At 35.6% G+C, this 21283-nt stretch overlaps 2 protein-coding genes across 10 annotated transcripts in view; one reads left to right on the top strand and one right to left on the bottom strand.

Moving 5' to 3' along the window:
- Positions 1-21283, bottom strand: part of METTL21A (methyltransferase 21A, HSPA lysine) — a 68818-nt gene that overhangs the window by 12140 nt on the left and 35395 nt on the right. Inside the window, exon 4 of one of the 5 annotated variants that reach the window (XM_077884988.1) lies at positions 15231-21149. The exons of the other annotated variants lie outside the window; for them this stretch is intronic. Coding sequence (XP_077741114.1) covers positions 21121-21149 — 29 coding nt within the window. The 3' untranslated portion in view covers positions 15231-21120. Of the gene's footprint in view, positions 1-15230; positions 21150-21283 lie in introns of those variants that run through there. 5 annotated transcript variants of the gene reach the window in all.
- Positions 1-21283, top strand: part of CREB1 (cAMP responsive element binding protein 1) — a 62385-nt gene that overhangs the window by 26101 nt on the left and 15001 nt on the right. For 4 of the 5 annotated variants that reach the window (XR_013372877.1, XM_077884977.1, XM_077884976.1 and 1 more), the window contains 4 exons: positions 4747-4847; positions 10647-10789; positions 15227-15409; positions 17446-17596. Coding sequence is in view for 4 of the 5 variants with exons in the window: in XM_077884977.1 (XP_077741103.1) it covers positions 4747-4847; positions 10647-10789; positions 15227-15409; positions 17446-17596 (578 nt within the window). In the remaining variant the exon portion in view is untranslated. Of the gene's footprint in view, positions 1-4746; positions 4848-10646; positions 10790-15226; positions 15410-16551; positions 16615-17445; positions 17597-21283 lie in introns of those variants that run through there. The other variant, XM_077884979.1, reaches the window with a different exon arrangement.

The raw sequence follows: 21283 nt of genomic DNA, 5'->3' as shown, positions 1-21283 counted from the left end.
TAATAACTTCATAGAAATATTTATTCATCTTTTCAAGAGCATTTTTCCATCAAGGTGAGCTATGTTTATAATTGAAAGCCTGAATTCTATAGAGACACAATTTTTTTTTTACTTTTTTTTTATTTATTTACTTTTTCTTTAAAGGGCCTAAACCATGAAGCATATATTAAACTTTGAAGGTCATTTCAGCTGGTTAACAGCGATTAGTATATTAGTAACTAGGAAGTAGTTTACGTCAGAAGAGATTGTTCAAACAAGGAGAGAAATGGTCCCTCAAACTTTGAGAAAATATGAGTATTCTAGAACATCATTTTCAAAAGATGTAAGACACATTTCTCTTGGTGTGAGAATAAGATATTAGGACCCGTGTGTATATTTTTTTAATCTAAGAATATTAGAAATTATGCTGTATTAATATTTCATATATGGCTTGACATTAGTGCCCGAACTTTATCCTCTGTATATCAAGTCTCACAGATTATATGATAATCTTCACAAAAATAGTGGGAGTTACACAAATGTATAGCAGTTAACAGTGGCATATTCACTTTTAATTTGTTAGCTTTGAATGCATTTTTAATATAGTGCAGTTTAAACGTATCAAGATTTATGGGTTATGTTACCTTAAATTATTACATTCTAATATTCAACGGATTTTTATTGATCACCTGCTATGTGCCAGTCACTGTTCTAGGTGCTATGAAAAACAGCAGTGAACAAATAATACTTCACTATTCTCATGAAGATCACATTTGAGCGAAGACAGACAATGAAAAAATAAAATATGTCAGGTGAGGATAAGTGCTGGGAAGATGATTAAAGCAGGGGAAAGGGATAGAGAATGTGGAGGGAAGGGTGTTCTTTTTTTTACATAGGGTGGTCAGGGAGCACAGTGAGTAGAAACCAGAAGGCAGTGCAGGAGGCTAAGCTATGCAAATAGTAAAAGTAAGTTCCAAAGGAACCTTTTGTGCAAAATACGGATGCAGTGTTATGCAGCAGAGTATTTAAGAGTTGTATCATATAAGGATGAGTTACTTGTTTGTGGTTTACATGAGACAAGTGTTCCAAAGTTTCTCATCTTTTTAATGATGGTAAGCAAGGATTTGTAAGGGATATATTACCCTAAAGGATATATTTTTTAAATTATTTATTTATTTAAGAGAGAGAGAGAGAGAGGCAGAGGGAGAAGCAGGCTCCATGCAGGGAGCCCCATGTGGGACTCAATCTCGGGTCTCGAGGATCATGGCCTGGGCTGAAGGTGGCGCTAAACCACTGAGCCACCCAGGCTGCCCCCCTAAAGGATATTTTTGAAAAAAAAAAATCCCTTTCAACTCTCCTGGGAGAAAGTGACATTTTAACAATGCAAGAGAGTAACTGCTTTTTGAAAGGAAATTGTGCTGTGGAGAGAGCATTTTGAAAGAAGTTTGGAAATGTTTTCATACTTTTTTTTTTTTAACTGCAAACAATATAAATTTGTCACCTAAAAACTCAAATCTGTATATTTTTAAAACCCTGGAAATAGAATTCTCTAAACTAATCATTCATAAATCTTCTACAGTTTCAGTAGGTTTTGAGCTTGTTAAAATATAAAACTGTAACACCTGTTATTAGCATACTACAATAACTGAGAGCCAGAGATATGAAAATACACTAGGCAAATCTCATTAAAAGTTTATATAATTGGGGCAGCCCGAGTGGCTCAGCAGTTTAGTGCTGCCTTCAGGCCAGGGTGTGATCCTGGAGACCCGGGATCGGGTCCCACGTCGGGCTTCCTGCGTGGAGCCTGCTCCTCCTTCTGCCTGTGTCTCTGCCTCTCTCCCTCTCTCTATGTCTCTCATGAATAAATAAATAAAATCTTTTTTAAAAAGTTTATATAATTGGCAGTTGAAAATGAAAAACAATTTAGTATTTAGTAAGCCCAGTCAAAAATGCATTTACTTTTTTTTATTTTATTGAAGATTTATTTATTCATGAGACACAGAGACACACACACACACACACACACACAGAGGCAGAGGCAGAGGGAGAAGCAGGTTCCCCACAGAGAGCCAGATGTGGGACTCAATCACAGATTGCCAGATCAAGCCCTGAACCAAAGGCAGACACTCAGCTGCTGAGCCACCCAGGCATCCCAGTGCATTTTCTGTCTACTTCTCATGAGTCCTCTTTTCAACAGTAGCAAATGCTAAATCAGATTAAAAAGTCCAAGCTTAGAATCTGATTTTTGAGTCATGTTATAAAATATTAAATGATTTTTTTAATGAAGCATGTTAAATCACATCATTCTCACTCTATAAAAAGTGAGATGATTTATATTTTAAAATTTTACAAATATGTTTTTTATTTTTATTTATTCATGAGAGACACACAGAGAGAGGCAGAGACAGACAGAGGGAGAAGCAGCCTCCCTGCAGGGACCCTGATACAAGACTTGATTCCAGGACCCTGGGATCACAACCTAAGCTGAAGGCAGACTTGCAACCACTGAGCCACCCAGGTGCCCCTAAAAAGAATTTATGACATGATTTTTATTAGTCTCAAAAATGTGGATCCAGTGCGTGCTTTGGGTTTTGTTTTTGGTTTTTTTTGGTAGACAATCCATAGGAATTGGCTTCATAACTCTTGAGTTCTCCCTGGATAATATTCCCAAAAAGGAAAGGTTACATTCATTATGTGTTACTGAATAATTCTGAATTCCCTTTACATTGAAAAAGTTGTGATCACTACATAGTGACAAGTTAATTCCTTCTGTCTGAAATCACAAAATCTTTTAGATCAGAGGAAAGGAGGCTTTTTTCCTACTAAGAGTAATAGATCTACGTGAGTTTGGAAAAAAGGAAAATCAAAGGCCATATATTAAAAAGCAACTTTAATTTATTTCATTTCAAAATTGCCCTATAGGTAGTTTATACTGAATGTTTTAAAATTGTTTTTTTCATGACTTGTAACTTGGGAGAGTATATGTAAGTCACTGTCCTTATAAAAGGTTGTAAGGATGAGGGTCATGCAAAGAACAACAGAGATACAGAGGTTCTGAGAAATATTATGAAGGTCACCACTGTCATAGTCCTGTCCACTTTGAGTTCAGTCTTGTTATTCCCTGAAATTCTGACACACTGCTCAGGTCTTTTCACAGCTCCTCATCTGCCGTACATCTAAGTTTCTGTGCAGAGAAGGTGCTGAGCGGCCCGCTTACATCAGCTGCAGATAGGTGGGAATTGTTTTCTGTGCTCTTTTGGCAGTAATGATAGCATTGTTACTCTGTGCAGAAGCACAGACTAAATTCAGTCTTGCATATCTTTTTATCCGTCTTTTCTGGACTCATTAAGTGTTGCCTGCTAATATCTAGGCCTTTAAGAGTATAGTTCTTACACTATAAAGTGTTTGGGTGGGGCATGTTGCTTTACTGTAGGTATGTACTGTGAAGCATGACTGGATTTACCCAATTTCATTGTAGAATGAGTGCCTGTTAACAAAATGCCCGGTCTCCAGAACCCATAGGCTCAGACCAGATACAGAGTCCCTGTGGGATTCCTTAAGTCCTTTGGAGACATGTTCTTTCTGGTTGCCATTGCCCTAAATTTTGACATGGAGCTGAACCACACAGCATCTTTTGCCTTCATTAAATCTTATTCTCACTATGACAACATCATGCACATCTAGTTCGGGGAAGAGCAAGGGGCTCCTGCTGATTAGATTAGAGAAGCTTGACAGTATAAATTTGACAGGCTTGCCCAGGTGAGTGAACTTCTAGTCTAAAAATGGTCTAAAAACACCTCTGGGTGGCTGCTTCTGACAAAACTGGTTTGAGATTGGAACCAACAGGATTTTGAAGCGGGTAAGGATGTCTAAAACTGAGATGCCAACTATTGACAGTGGCTCCACTACTTCCTAGCTTTGTGACTCGGGTGAGTTACTTAACCTCTTTGTGCCTTAGTTCTTCCATCTACAAAATGAATATAATAATTGTACTTACCTAATACCTGATATTACTGTATTAGTATTAAGTATTATAATACATGTATATACTTTAGCATAGAGCCTGGCACATAGTAAGTTCTCAATAAATGTTAGTTGCTATTATTATTATCCCATATAAAATCTTTGTTCAGCTTATCTTTATTACTTTTCAGTCCAGAGATACTTTTCTAGAAATGCACAGTTCTTGAGTTTTTATTTAATAGAAATTGTAGAATGCCAACTTTGAAAGTCTATATGTGGACTAACATGCTAGAAACAACCATCTGGAACATGGTGGGAGATCACTGATCTTATTTATACAGTTGTAAATATAGTCATAAGTGTTTTAACAGTAAAGGAAAATATATTTATAGTCACTATGTAGACTTATGACCAAATATTTGCTCATTTATTCTTCCTTCATGTCAGAAACCTTGTATTACTTGGTAGTTTTCTTCTAACAATTTTAAGAAAACAACTGACAGTAATATTGATGCATTCAAGATTGATTATGTGAGGTCCTAAAAGAAGTAAAGCTGAATTTCGGTATCACAAAAGTTTGGTTTTGACAAAAAAAAATTTAGGCCCCCTCTGACTTCTATAGGATAAGTAAAGAGAAGAGGAGTGTGATTGGTGTGGTTGTCTCCCATAAAAATTGACTTTTTTCTACTGAAGCATGTGTAAGGTTTATATATGTCCTTTGATCTTTCACTTTTTCTTAAAATTCATAAAAATTTTATGGGAACTAAATTCGATTATCAAGATAAAGTTCTTCTTTATTTTCAGATTTCAACTATTGCAGAAAGTGAAGATTCTCAGGAGTCAGTGGATAGTGTAACTGATTCCCAAAAACGAAGAGAAATTCTTTCAAGGAGGCCTTCCTACAGGTATGGAATTCAATAGTTAAAAGAATCACAGATGTCAGGAAGCCTTAGGATAGTTGGAGATGAAAAGATGTCAAAAGACCAATTAGCTGCTCAATTAGTGACCACAGAAATCACTTCATCTTGAGGTACTTCTCTCAAGTTGAAGTCTATTGTACAAAATAAGAGAAGTTTTTTTTTACTCTAAAAGTCCTGGATCAACAGTGATTTTTTTTTTTCTGCTTCTGTTTTTGTAGATTATGCCAATTGCTACTTTTCTCTTAAAAAGTTTGGAATATATTTGTAAAGTTAGAGCATTTCTAGTTGTCTGTCAGTTCTAACACTACAGCATTTATCTACTTAAATAGCACATTTGCAAACCATGTCTCATGCCATGGTACTTATTAGATAACTGCTCATTAATTTAAGTTTCAGGGTGATGCTTTGCTGATAACCCCTAATTTTAGGGGTACCTTATTGTAATTTTTTTTTAAAGATTTATTTATTTATTAGTGAGAGATAGAGAGAGAGGGAGGCAGAGACACAGGCAGAGGGAGAAGCAGGCTCCATGCAGGGAACCCAACACGGGACACAATCCCGGGTCTCCAGGATGACGCCCTGGACTGAAGGCGGCGCTAAACCACTGAGCCATCCGGGTTGCCCCTTACTGTAATTTTTGTGTTCAACTAGAGGTTGCCTAGTCCATGCCTTGCCTCCAAGATGTACTAAAACCATTTTTTTATATGTAGATATTGACTCCATGCTAAATATCTCCAGAAAGAGCAATTCCATATATTCATAAGCTTACCTCAAAATCTAATAAATTTCAAATTCCTAATATTTTTTCTTATTATTATAGCCTAAGTTATTTCCATTTTTCAAAGGGATGATTAAAAATTTTTTTGCACTTGGCTTCTAAGCCCTTTTTTTCTTTTCTCACAAGTAAATGAAGGATCCTAAAAATGAATATCCATAAACTGATTTTGAGATCTTAAGAAACTTTGTTACCAAGTAGATGTTGTATGCATTTATGCTCATAAGTTTTTTTAATATAGCTAGTTTAGATTTGAACTTTGAAATACCAGTCTCATGTTAATTTTTAACACATTTGATCCTGAAGCAAATCAAACAAGGTGTTACTAAGCCACAAGACTCCTCTATATATAAATTCCAGGCAAAGAGTTGTAAATACGTTCTGTAAATTTTAATTGTAGACCTTATAAAATAAGAGCTTTAGGGCACCTGGGTGACTCATTTAAGTGTCCCAACTCTTGATTTCAGCTCAGGTCATGATCTCAGGGTTGTGAGATCAAGCCTTGCATCAGCCTCCACACTCAGCACGGAGTCTGCTTAAGATTCTCTCTCCCTTTCCCTCTGCCCCTCCCCCCACTCATGCTCTTTTTCTAAGTAAATAAAGTCTTAAAAAAATAAAGTAAAATAAGAGCTTTATATTGAGAAAAATCTTTTGTGATAACCTATATCGTAGCAAAGACCATTTAAATAGTAACACCTTAATTCATAATCAAATAGAAGGTGCCTGAGGCCACACATAGGTAGAGAAATTACATTCGTGAAGGATAATATATCTTCCCTTACAATCATTATGTACCATTATTTTGTTTTAAGCTTATAAATTCTTGAAACCTAGCTTTTATGTCTTGACTATAATAACAAGATCTTTAACAGAATCCTTATGATATGCTTGTAAGGTTGGAGAAATGGAGGTTAATTGATACACCCAGCTTTGTAGTGATGAAATTATACCCAGAGAAGGTTCTTGAAGGGCTCTCACTTAGTCTCCCCTGGCTTGGTATTTTTACCAGCAGTACAGCTGAAAAACAGAGAAGCCGTGCTTACCAGATTTGCAGGTGACAGAACTTTAAGGGAGAAGTGCCCTAATGGATGGGAGAATAAGTACTTTGAAAGATCATAGCAGCCAAGGGAAACACTATCAACAACTAATTGTTGGTGACAATTATAAAATTTCTGAACTTGAGTTTAAAATAAAACCAGTTAAGGGTAGCTCTGGTGGCTCAGCAGTTTAGTGCCACCTTCAGCCCAGGGTGTGATCCTGGAAACCCAGGATCGAGTCCCACATCGGGCTCCCTGCATGGAGCCTGCTTCTCCCCCTGCCTGTGTCTCTGCCTCTGTGTGTGTGTGTGTCTCACGAATAAATAAATAAAATCTTTAAAAAATATTTTAAAAAATAAAATAAAACCAGTTAAGTACAAGATTCTGGATCAAGAATTTGTTTTTAAAAGATAATTGTGTTCTTTAATTATCATTAGGAGATATATATGGTTGCCAAAAAACCCAGTATACCATAAGGCTATAGTATACTGATAAAAGCCTAGTGTCTAGATTAAGGGAGGGAATTAGTCCTACTGCTCAGACCACATCTGGAGAATACTTTAAGAGAAAGTGAAATGTATCTCCCAAGATACAAGAATGACCAAGATGGTCTGGAGCAACAATATTAGAAACTGGAAAGACAAGATAAGAAATGATTACTGGCTTCAAGCAAAAGAGAAGTGGATTTATTTGCAGGTCTAGAGTAGTAGCTTTTAAACTTCTGTTCTTTATGACAATAAGAAATTTATCTTTACAGTTTTCTCTGTATACACATACACTTATCCATATTCATATATACACAAACATATATAGTACACACATAACATCTGTCTATAAGTAGACATCTTTTTTTTTTTTTTAAAGATTTTATTTATTTATTCATGAGAGACACAGAGAGAGAGAGAGAGGCAGAGACACAGACACAGGTAGAGGGAGAAGCAGGCTCCATACCGGGAGCCCGATGTGGGACTAGATCCCGGTCTTTAGGATCTGGCCTTGGGCTAAAGGCAGCGTTAAACTGCTGAGCCACCCGGGCTGCCCCTATAAGTAGACATCTGAAGCAAAATATACAGCAGTACTCACCATTATCATGTGTGATATTCAGCTGTTTTTTATTTGTTTTGTTTTGGTTACAACATACATAACTCTTTTCATGGTTCACGTATGGTTTGTGGTCTAAGTCTGAAAAAACATTGCTCTGAGGACCAGTACTATTCAAAATGTGGTCTACAGACCATACTGGCAAATCAGAATCTGTTTAGAAGTGCAAATTCTCAGGCTCCTACCACATACCTAATGAATTAGAATCTGTGGAATGGAGACCTAGGAATCTGTGTTTTGTTTTTGTTTTTGTTTTTTTAAGATTTTATTCATGAGATACACACACACACACACACACACACACACACAGAGGCAGAGACACAGGCAGAGGGAGAAGCAGGCTCCATGCAGGGAGCCTGATGCGGGACTGGATCCCAGGTCTCCAGGATCACACCCTGGGCTGAAGGCGGCGCTAAACCACTGAGCCACTGGGGCTGCCCATGGAATCTGTGTTTTAACATGCTTTTAACAAGTGCTTTTCAATGCTAAAGTTTGAAATGATGCTCGAGAGCAGTGATGCCCAGAGTAAGATCTTTTTTTTTTTTTTAAGATTTATTTGAGAGAAAGAGACCACACACATGGGGGAAGGGGCAAAGGAAGAGAATCTTCTAGCAGACTCCCTACTGAGTACAGAGCCCCACGCAGGCTTCCGTCTCACAGCCCATAAAATCATGAACTGAGCCAAAACCAAGAGTTGGACACTCAATGGACTTTGCCAACCAGGCACCCTCTGGAGTATCATCTTTTGTCAGTCTATAAGCTGTCAGTCTATAAGCTGTTTAAAATAGTTGTGTTTCTCATTTGCAAAGAGATAAGGGAGAGAAAATCATCCTTACAATAAGAATGGGAGTTTACTAAATGGGAACAAGCAAATGTGGAAAAGAAATTAGTAATAAGTCTTAGAAATGAGAAATACAATTAGTGGAATAAAAAAAAATTCCGTAAGTGGGATAAACTAGATATGGGTAGCTTAGAGAATTGGTAAACTGGAAAGAAACTAAGAAAGAAACTCTGAATATCTGAGAACAGAAATACAGAGAAAATGGGAAAGAGGTGAAAAGTCATGTGCAATAGAGGTGCTCCTGTGAAAGCATTGATAGAATTTCCAAAGGGGAAATTGGGCCAAAAGAAATACTGAAAGAGATAATAGTAGAATATTTTGTACAATTCCAGTAAAGATAATTACATGGGTAAATATAAAGGTAGTATTATAAATACATTGCTTTGAAAGTCTTTTTTTCCATGTGATTAGAAAGACAAATGCATAAAACAATAATTACAAATTTGTTAATGAGCAACACAGTGTATGAAAATGTAATTGTGACAATAGCGACATAAAGGAGCAGAGTTTGGGTAGACTGTTGAATCTCAGTTATTAATTCACACTGTTTGTTAGAAATTTAAGATGTCAAAAAAAAAAGAAATTTAAGATGTCAAAAATTACTTGGGTTGAGTTTTCCCCCCCCTCTTCTGTGATTATGTTTACTCATTTGAAATATAGTAAGGTTCATTTGATTTTATTTGTTTCCATTTTAGAATTTTTCCCCCATCTTTATTGATAGCATTTTTTAATATGTGAAACATTAACATGGTTCCAAAAGTCAGAATTGTACCAAAAAATAAACTCAGTAGTGCTCTCTCCCAATCTTTTCTTTTTTTACTTCTTTCTTACTGACCCACTAGATTAAGTAATCTCATTAAATTCCCATCTGAAAAAATAAATAAATAAACTCCCATCTGGTTTATCCTTTCTGAGTTTTTTCTTCAGTAGAAAAGCAAATACATATATGTGTGTGTGTGTGTGTGTGTGTGTATTTTATACATATTTTATAATAATATATATATTATTTCACTTTCTTATACATAAGGTACCATGCTGTACCCATATCTGGATGAACTATAGTTTATTCAGCCATTCTCCTATGTAGAGGCGTATAGATTATTTTGAGTATTTTGCAGTTGCAGATGCTACCATGAATAACCTTATATATATGTATTTTTGTATGATAGCATACATCTACATATAGCATACATATACATCTTAAGGGTAAATTACTGGAAATAAGATTACCATGTAAACATATGGTTTTGTTACATGTCACCAAATTCATTCTGTAAGGATTGTGCCCATTTTATACTTACAACAGTGAGAGTGTTTTCTCACAACTTTGGTAACAGAATATATTGTTAAACTTGTTTTACTTTATGCCAATCTGAGAGTTGAGAAGTTTAAAATCAGGTTTTTGGCTTTTTTTTTTTTTTTTTTTTTGCCTAAATTTTTAAGAGTTCTTTATGTATTGAGGATATTGGCCAATTATATATAATATATGTAAACAATATATATAATTTAAAATATTTTTTTTCTCCTAGTACTGTTGAACATCTCTTAACTTTTTTTGGTGTTCTTTGCCCTGCAAAAGGATTTTTTTCTGTAGTTCGTGTTATTAATCTCTACTTACACCTAGATTTCCAGTCATCGCCTTCTGTTACTTTCAGATTGAAGAGAAATTAATCTCTTATTTTTCTAGTCCTCATATGATTTCATTTTGACATCAGAGCCTTCATCCATGTATGGTTTATTCTTGTTCTTACATTTTAAACTGCTGTCATCAGGCACCTGGGGGACTCAGTCAGTTAAGCCCATGATCTCAGGAGATGGAGCCCCACATGTGGCTCTGCACCAAGTCTGCTCCACCTTCTCCCTTTGCTCCTTCTCCAGCCCACTCTCTCTCTCTTAATAAGTACATATATAAACTGTGTCCTGCCTAAGTAAGCACTAGCTACTTTCTGCCCATTTTCTTTTCCTATTATATGTATTTAGCCAATAAGTATTATTTTTATTTTAGTCAATATAGTTTTCTGTTTTTCTAGAAAAATTTTGAATGACTTATCTTCAGATGCACCTGGAGTGCCAAGGATCGAAGAAGAGAAGTCTGAAGAGGAGACGTCGGCACCTGCCATTACCACTGTCACGGTGCCAACCCCGATTTACCAAACTAGCAGCGGGCAGTACAGTGAGTAAAACATGCTTCTGCTTTGGAAAGGGAGACACAGACACTTACTCACTGTAAAGGAATCCTACACCTGCCAACCCTTTTCTCAGTCTTGGATGCTAGTATTCTATTTCCTTTACTGTTCATCATGCGAGTTGTATAACAGAAGTATTTCTTTTTCTTCAGGATTTTGTTAGGATTACTCAGGTGTGTTAGCCCTTCAGGTGGTCTTTTGTTTTGTGCACATGCCAGGAGAGTCTTAGAAGTTTCTTGGACCACTGCTTGAAACTCTAGATTTTAGTCCTTGTATAATATATGATGTTAATAGAGGACATACTTTTTCAGATAAGATACCATTCTTTGATGATATTTAAGGACAAAAAATCTCACTATTCATTTGTTTTATTAATTGAGCTTCCCTTCCAAAATAGCATTTTAAAATCATATTTAATGTTTTGTGATAGGAGTTGAAAGGTTTGGTTGCAGTCTACCAGCATGTTCAATTACTATTTTTAGTGTAAAGGGTAATGTAAATTCTAGTAACGTAAACATAAGGACTGCTGAAATTGGCTCACAGAAAGCAAAGATTTCTTATGCAAAGTTACCAGAGTTTCCATTTCTGTCATGTCTCTGAGTGACGCTTAATTCTCTCTTATCTTTCACCCAAATCTGTCATAAAGTCCTTCCAGTTCTGCTTTTGCTTAATCAGAAGCTTTATGTGAATGGTATGCTTTTTTATCTTTTCTCAATACCTTTTGCTGCCAAAGTGCCTCATACATAGATTTCTTCATTTTGATTTGTTCATTAAATCCAGTACTTCCCATTATGTAGTTTTTCCCCTCTTTCCTCCTTATTACAAATGAAATGTACACATTGACACTCTCTTGTTGGATTAATTTTCTAATACCCTGGAGTGGTCTGTGTCAGGAAGGTATGTAAGAGTTTGACTTCCAAGTTAATAGTTTTCACAGTACAGCTCTAACTTGCTTTTCATAATTTTTTTTTTTTGCTTTTCATAATTAATTGGCATTCTAACTGTATTAAAAACAAATTCCCAAGTAGCAGACTTTTTAGCTCTCCCAAAGCTGAGACCTTTAAAAGTGAGCAGAAGGATGGCATTTTTGACTAAGCTTCTTGTCCGTTCTGTGCTTATTGGAGTTCAGTCCCCTTTTCCTTCTTGAGTTCTTCATTGACAGAGATAAACAGCTACTATCTATAGACTTAGATGTGCATATTTTTAGCCTTATACCTGAATAATTTGAGTTATTCCAGATGTGTGTGTGCTAAGACATTGATATATGAACTTTGTTTCCCTTGCCTCAACGGAAATCTAAGGGATACAGCATACTCCTGTTAGTGACAGTGATTCAGTTATTGCAGGGATTCTCACTTGCACGAGAAAGCATGCTCTCAAATACGGGAGTGAAATTAAGAAATGTAGAGGTTTAGTTTGGCACACCACTCTCTTCAAGCAACTGAAAATTGCTAGTTTTAAAGATTAATACTTGCAGATTTTTTAAGCTTTATTATATTATCTTCATCCCTTATATACTCATAGAGTCTTGAAGGAATTGATTTAGTATGTTCTTGATTGTTGTGAAGAATCCGTATAATGACTACTTAAACATACACAACATTATATATTGCGTAACTTACAATCCTTTTCATCTCTCCCCAGGAGTAAGAGTTTGGTATATATCTATCAGTTGTTTTTCATTCTATTTATACATAAAAATGTTGCTATGTGTTTTGATACAAGTGAGTCTACACTATTTATATACCATAGAAAAATGTATATACATAGTTATATATGTTATTTAACAGCTACATTGTGTTTCACTATAGAAATATAACTTTTATTTAAATATTCTCTCTCCCTTTCAGTATTCCCTCCCCCACACATACTGATGAACATTTAAGACATTTCTACTGTTCAAACATGTGACATGAACATTCTTTTTTTTTTTTTTTTTTTTTTTTGAACATTCTTATATATGTAGTGGGGTCTCAGTGGAATAACCTCCAAAGAGTGAAATTGTGAATCAAAGCACATCCTGCCCATTTTCCCTTCCCAGTGTGTGTACCAGTTTGTATTTCTTCCATAAATTGGGTTTTTGTTTTTTTTTTTTTTAATTTTAAATGCTGTTAGTAATTTTATCCATATCTTAGTTCACTATTCCTGGTAAAGTCGTGTTTGAGAAATTCTGTTCTAAGGTAGAAGCACATATGTCTATCATTTTTAACTTGAATATTTTGTTTCACTAAATATAACTGTAACCCGTGGTGTTTTCCTCTTTTTTGGCTACTCAGGATCTCAGCTAAATTTCTGTTTAATTGTATTCTTTTCTTCCTCTAGATTTTTTGGTAGAATCTCTGTAGTAGAGACATAACAGATACTTGACTCCTAGCTGCTTCTTGTTTTAATGAATTTAGTTTTATTGAAAGCCATCTCAGATCCTTCTGGAATAATCAAGTATATAAATAAATAATGGGATCCCTGGGTGGTGCAGCGGTTTGGCACCTGCCTTTGGCCCAGGGCGCAATCCTGGAGACCCGGGATCGAATCCCACATCGGGCTCCTGGTGCATGGAGCCTGCTTCTCCCTCTGCCTATGTCTATGCCTCTCTCTCTCTCTCTCTCTCTCTCTCTCTCTGTGTGTGACTATCATAAATAAATTTTAAAAAATAAATAAATAAATATAAATAAATAAATAAATAAATAAATAAAATAAATAAATATTATAGAGAAAAACACATCTGATAGCATCAGACTTCTGTTTTCAGAGTACTTTCATATACATGATCTCATTTGATTTTTATAGTTGTACTTAGTGGTTAGAACCAGATATTTTTATTTTTATAGGAGAGATAACAGATTCAAATAACAGTTTAGTGATGGAATCTGGACTAGAACCCAGATCTCCTGATACCTAGTTTCCTACTTCTTTTCTCCCACCTTGAGTTCATTGGTATTTAGTCAAGAGGAAAGCTGTGTATATTAAATATAGTGGAATTTGCTTATTAGCTCTATATGAGAGCATGTGGTATGAATCTGTTAATCTTCTGATTCCTTCAAGTTATCTGCAATATTAAACTCAGAATAGTTCTTATATGTTCCTTTTTTTAATTGTCTGAGATTTTATTATGCCAGTATTTTAATTCCCATAGGTACCATTTATCATTTGCTAAATCAAATGATAGCTATTTACTGTTATTTCTTGATTGAACAGTAGATAATCAGTTTTCCTTATGTAGATGACTTGGGATATTCGCTACCTCGATCTGGCTGACAGTTGATCCCCAATAACTCCCTTCTAATAGACAAAAAGATAAAAAGTAACGTGTAAATGAAACATGTTTGTTGACTTACTCAGTTCAAATTCATTATGCAATTTTAGATGTATTGTGATCTTTAGTCCTCTTTTTGGAAAACTTTACAAAGGAGAATGTGTAGAGAGGATCTAACCACCTATCTTGATGTTAGTATCTGAAGGATTACTTTGTTCAAATAAAATAATAACCTACTTCTTTCTATTAACTTTTTCTACGTACTATAGCATAGCGGTGAATTCATTTTTTTTAATACAGTGAAATCTCTTAGTGTGAGCCAAAGTTGATTACTTTGTAACAGATGAATGACATTGTGTTTAATTAGTGAATATCAAGGGATTCTGTTTGAAAATGCATGGATATGTAACTTAAAATTTATGCATTGCTAGCTGAATTATAGAATAGAATGTACTACTAAACTTTTTATTAATTATTCATTAAAACAACCAATTATTGGGTGCATGTTACTGCCTATTTCTGTGCTAAGTATATAAAAGTAGAGAAGAAAAAAAATCACATTTCCTAACTTTAAGAAATTTATTTGTGGGCAGTCCTGGTGGCCCAGCGGTTTGGTGTCGACTTCACCCCGGGGTGTGATCCTGGAGACCCGGGATTGAGTCCCATGTTAGGCTTCCTGCATGGAACCTCCTCCTCTCCCTCTCCCTCTCCCTCTGCTTGTGTCTCTGCCTCTATCTCTGTCTGTCTGTCATGAATAAATAAGTAAAATCTTTTTAAAAAATTTGCTAGTTGAGCAGCAAATATTAAACACTTAAAATACTGCATAATTAAGGCTAGAATAAAGGAAGTACGGATTACAAAGTGATACCTCTTCTAAACCAAACAACTTTGAAAAGAATTTAACATCTTCTCATTTATTTTTTTAAAATTGTTAATGTAGTATTATAAATTAGAATATGGTTCAGAGTGCATTTGTATTATAGCAATTGGATGTGGGTTTCCGGGGCAGAAAGTTACTTAAGTATACCAAATCTTTCTTGGCAGTGTTATTTGCTATAATAATTTCCCTTAGATTATGTCTTAGACATTATTCTACTTTGAATTTAGTGTGTTGTAAAAGTCTTATGTGGTATAAATTAAACTGATAACAATAAAATCCATTGGGTTTTAGTTGCCATTACCCAGGGAGGAGCAATACAACTGGCTAACAATGGTACCGATGGGGTACAGGGCCTGCAAACATTAACCATGACCAATGCAGCTGCCACTCAGCCGGGTACTACCATTCTACAGTATGCACAGACCACTGATGGACAGCAGATCTTAGTGCCCAGCAACCAAGTCGTTGTTCAAGGTAAGAGAATTCAGAATTCACAGGTATGGTAAATTCTTTGAAAGGTTAAAATTTTATAAACTCAGAAAAAGTAAGTATGGTACTGCAAAACACTATGAAAATATAGTTACTTTTTTCATTATAGATAATGTTCTCCATGAACTCTTCCATTATTCCAGTTGGACCCAAATGTCATGGCATAAAAACAACTGTTTTCAGTTTTAAAAATATAGCATCCTTAACACTCTTAGCATTTGGGAATAGAAACAGGGTAGGTTACAGGGCAAGATGGTGAAATCAGAACTTTAGGAAAGCTAGATTCTGGATCTAACTACATAGATTTGCTGTCTGATCTTGAGTAAGACACACCTCACTGGGCCTCGTTGTTTTTGTTTTTGTTTTTTTTTTTTTAATTTATTTCTTTTTATGTGTCAAAGAGTTATACTAAATCACTGATGAGAATCTTTGGAGGTTCTGGGTGCCTGGCTGGCAGAGCATGTAACTCTTAATCTCAGGGTTGTGAGTTCAAGCACCACATTGGTGGGTGTCAAGCTAACTTTAAAAAAAAAAAGAAAGAAAGAAAAAGAATCTTTGAAGGTTTAAAATTCTATTTCTCTGCTTTTTACTCAAGAGAAATTTACATCCTCATTCCTAAGATCATCATTTTTTATTTCAAGTGAAAACAATATGTTCTGAAGAATCTTGTAGCAATATGCAAGTCTACTGGTCTGCAGAGAAAAAGTAGTTAAATTCTTGATGAACTATAGAAATAGCTTTTTTTCAGTTTTATTTTTTTATTTAATTTTCTTGCTTTAGGAATCTTTATGGATAGGAGTTGACCATTTTTCTTTGAATCTATTTGAATATTTTAAGAATATGTTTTATGCCAGATTGAAATTTGCATACTGAGGAAATAATTTTAAAATCTGCATCTAAAAATATTTTTATTAATATATTTTGCCTCTGTTAAATATGACCATTGTACCTCTTCACCATAAATGATAATTTTTGAATAATCCTAAGACACCAACTAGAGACTCATCATTTATATAAAAGTCCCTAATGTATTTACAGAACATATTCTGTTATAAACAAATAATATTTGAAGAAGATAATATTTTGCTTATTAATGGGAGTAAAACACCTTTTCACTTTACATGCAGGTACTCAAAAATTGTAAAGCAGGATGTCAGTGAATTTGAATTCTGAACGTCAGTTTGAAGATGGTAACATGTTTAGTATATAAATCTTTTCCATTCAAACTACACATTTTAATTGATATTAATAACAAATGTGGATAATTTTATAAAGAATAAAGACCTTCAAATTCTCTCAGATAATGTTAGGTTCTTTATTCTTAGGAGGGCATATTACTAAATTCTTTATAGAAGCAATCTGACAAATAATGATTTTGTTTCTTTACAGCATTTAGTTAGAAAAATAAACTTCAGTTTATTTAGCCATTAGCATTTACATTAAAACAAGTAATATAATTGGCATCAAGTGATAACACTTTTTCATACTTTCAGTTTTGTTTCAATTAGAAATTTATAATAGTTGACCATAATGCTTTATTTTCTCTCTCATTTTGCTATTATGAAAAATCATGGTCGTTTTTATGTCGTGGCAAGAGTCTACTTGAAATTTTTTAATAAGAATTTACCAATATCAAAGGAAGACATTGAGGAGTATACTCTCTCTAGGAAGATCATCCAGGCTGTGCCCTACTTATTAACCTTTTAGACTTAAGGTTGGTAAGCATGTTAACAACAGAATAGAACTTCATTGAAATGAAAGATAAATACAAAACCCAGCAGACCTAGGTTAAGGCCTCTTTCATCTAAGTGTCTATACTAATAAATATATTAAACTGGAAATTATTTCACTAATGACCCAAAGAGTGCTGATTCTTTCAGTGTTTTAGTTAGAATCATATTCCTTTTTTCCCCTTTCAATCCAAAATGTATGTTTAGATTGATGATTGACACCTGTGTTTTTCCTAAGTCCTAGTGCTTCAGTGTCTTACACCATGCCATGTTCACTGTTGTTCTTTTCAGCTGCCTCCGGAGATGTACAGACGTACCAGATTCGCACAGCACCCACTAGCACCATTGCCCCTGGAGTTGTTATGGCATCCTCCCCAGCACTTCCTACACAGCCTGCTGAAGAAGCAGCACGAAAGAGAGAGGTTCGCCTAATGAAAAACCGGTACGTACATTACATTTCCTGAGATCGTGGTAGGTCAGGTCATCTTCAGATTCTGCCGGACATGTGTCTCTTATATCTGCTGGTAATAGGATCTGTGCATTGAATTCTCTTCAGGTAGAATTAATGAATCTTGCTGAAACGTCTTTATTTAGTAAGTGACACTTACAAAATGGCTATTAGGATTATGGGTCAGTCTTTAATCATAGTTTTCTTTTGTATAATTTCTCTGAAAGATTTAATTCACAACTCTTGCTGTATTTTCACTGTGCTCTAACCAACAAGCTAAGTTATTTAAATACTGTTTCTTTACATGAGTAGTATTGTTCAAGAAGATCAAGAGTTTCAAGTATGTAGTGTAAAATTAAATGTTTCATTTATATTAAATTTATTTATAATAAAGTAAATGTATGATGGCCAGTCCATGTTTTAATGAATTCCATATTTACTCAAAATTAACAATTTAACACCTAACTAAAGATTTTTCAGAAATATATTAAATGTAAGATAGCTTATTCTTAGGCAAAATCTTAAAATAGTCTTCAACAATGAAAATGCCCCTCATCAAAATCTATAAAATGTGGGCAGAGTGACTCTCAATAAAGTAAATTCATAGCTGTAAATGGTTTTGTCATCCAAAAAAACAGTAAGTAACCTGGGTGGCTGAGCTGATTATGTATCTGACTGTTGATCTTGGCTCAGGTCATGATCTAAGAGTTTTGTGGGGTTTTTTGTTTTTTTTTTTTTTTAATCTTTTTCTTTTTTTCTTTTTTTTTTTTTTTTTTAATCTACGATAGTCACACACAGAGAGAGAGAGAGAGGCAGAGACACAGGCAGAGGGAGAAGCAGGCTCCATGCACTGGGAGCCCGAGGTGGGATTCGATCCCGGGTCTCCAGGATCGCGCCCTGGGCCAAAGGCGGGCACCAAACCGCTGCGCCACCCAGGGATCCCTTTTTTTTTTTTTTTTTTTTTTTTTGATCTAAGGGTTTTGAGATCAAGCCCCATGTCGGGCTCCTCACTGGGTGTGGAGCTTGCTTAAGATTTTCTCTCTCTCTTACTTTGCCTCTGCCCTTCCTCCCCCCAAAATATAGTAAAATGTTTGATTTAGTTTAGGACTTAAAATATTTAGCTTAGGATTTCATATAGAAATGACTAAAGACAAATCATAGAAAATGAAAATAAAGGTATATAATGATAAAATTTGAAATTGTTGGAAATATTCCTCTGCTATTCATCCCAAGAATTTTCAAACACTATGATAAAGAAATATGGGGATAGAATTTAGACAGTCTGGATTCAAGGCCTGGATCTACCTTTTTTGCTATGACTTTATTTTATTTATTTTTTTTTAAGATTTTTTTTTCTATTACTAAGACACAGAGAGAGAGAGAGAGAGAGAGGCAGAGACACAGGCAGAGGGAGAAGCAGGCTCCATGCAGGGAGCCCAACACAGGACTTGTTCCTGGGACCCCAGGATCATGCCCCAGGCCAAAGGCAAGCGCTCAACCACTGAGCCACCCAGGCATCCCTTATTAAAGAAGTCTTAAGTGAAGGCTAGGTTTTAGAACTTAAGACAATAACACTTACTGAAGAAATCGGTTCTAAGCAAGACACAGCAGAGCAATCAGACAGAAAAAAACCTTCTTGATTATAAAAACAGCAGAAGGACTTTATGTTGGGTCTATGTAGTGGGCTCTGTGGGACAGAAACATCCCCCTACCCCCCCCCCTTCCTTTTTTTTTAAAGATTTATCTATCCATTTCAGAGAGAGTACGAGTGAGTGTGGGGGGAGAAGCAGAGGGAGAGAATCTTTAAGCAGACTCCCAGCTGAGTATGGAGCCCAATTTGGGGCTCAGACCTGAGCCAAAACCAAGATGGTCGCTCAACCAACCAAGCTACCCAGGCGCCCCAGAAATGTTTCCCCTAATACAGAAAAGACTAAGAGGTTGTCATTAATGGGTGGGTGAGGAGGCAGCACTATAGCCTCTTGTCTGCTCTGTTGTATGGATCAGAGAGCTGCCCATTTATGGACATTTATTCATTTGACTAGCAGACCAAATTTCCTTTTTTCTTTAGTTTACGTACTCCTCCTCTCTCCCTGCCCCCCTCCTCACCTTGCACATACACACCAAGTTAGGGACAGAGTGCACATAGCTACAGTTCCTAACAGCCTTTCCTGGCCTGAGATCTTCAGGGGAGCTACCTGATTTATCATAGATTCTCTAATAAAATACTTTTGTTTGGATTTAGTTTCATTATAAGGAAACTTCTCACTGACTCTGCTATAGTTCCCATTATTCCCACATCACTGTTGCTTCTACTTTTCCAACTTCCATTCATTAAAATCTGGTTTCTGTGATCAACAATAGCATTCTTATGTCTTTAAAAGATACAGATTCCCTCCCACTTGGCAATCTGGTACACTCTTTTAATTTCATTTTACTTCTGTGGAATATTTGACACTTTACTCATTCTCCTGAACTCTTCTTTGATTTATTCATCTAATTTTCTGACTACATTTGTAGTGTTCCCTTGGAGCATTCATTCATATCCGTGTATTTCAGGCATTGAGTATATATGCTAAGATCTTCTGGTTCTGTATTCTGGCTTTGACCATTTTCCCTGAGATACTATTTATTAAGGGGCAATCAGTAGAGCATGTGATTCTTGATCTTGGGGTTGAGTTCGAGTCCCACATTGTGGAGATTGCTTAAAAATAAATTTTTTTTTTAATTTTTTAAGTGGTAGACCTGGGATTTGAGCCTGTGTTTGGTGCCAGAGAGCCTTGTGGACATGCTAATTCTGAGGTTCTAGTATGCAGCTCTCTCCTGCTGTGCTTCTTAAACCAGAGCACATGAGAATGTGCTGGAGATAATGTAACCCCAAGAGGTAAACATGGAATGCTTTCCTTGAATGTTTGTCTTGCTCAAAAATTAGAAATAAATATTTTTAAGGTAAGATATTTAAAAGAAATTCACACCAGCCGTGATTGCTTTGGGCTGTGTCTCCAGAATCCCCATTTTACTTTTCTCTGCTATTAGGGGTACTTCAGTGGAAAAGTTGGGGGAGTGCTGTCTTCCTAAACATACTCCCTAGGATGAATGTCCCTTATATGTACCTCAAACACAGCCTATCTTAAATTGAACTTTGATGAAAAGAGTTACCCCCAATTCTACACTGTCCAAATTACCATTTACTCAGAAATGAAAAGTGATAAGCAGTCTAGAAGAAAGTGTAGATGGTTATTAGTTCTTGTTGCTGCAGTATCGACAAAAACTCCAAAATCTCAGTGTCTTAGAACAACAAAATTTCTTCTTCACATTACATTTAACAGCTGCAAGATAGCTGTTGTGCCTCTCTTCCACATGCTCCAAGCTAAAGAAGCAGCACCTTTTTTGAAGCATGTCATTGTAGCAAAGGGAAAAAGGCAGTGCTTTTTAAGTCCTCTCTGATTGATGGTGGTAAACATTGTGTCCATCCACTTCTATACCAGTGGCCAAAGTACAGGCAAGATCAAGCCCCAGTGTCAGTGGAGTGGGAATGTGTGCTCTTCCCCTGAGGGAAAAGGAGGAATAAAAAATTAATGAAAGTAATCCGCTATCCTTGTCTTAAAATTTTAGAATACAGGAGGATTTTAATAGATTTCCTAAAGGCAAAAGTAATAAACATAAAGGTTAGGTGCATTTGCA

The sequence above is a fragment of the Canis aureus genome, chromosome 36 (genome assembly GCF_053574225.1).
Source record: "Canis aureus isolate CA01 chromosome 36, VMU_Caureus_v.1.0, whole genome shotgun sequence".
Lineage (NCBI taxonomy): Eukaryota > Metazoa > Chordata > Mammalia > Carnivora > Canidae > Canis > Canis aureus.
The sequence above is the reverse complement of the archived record's forward strand: the minus strand, read 5'-3'. Positions and strand labels throughout refer to the sequence as shown.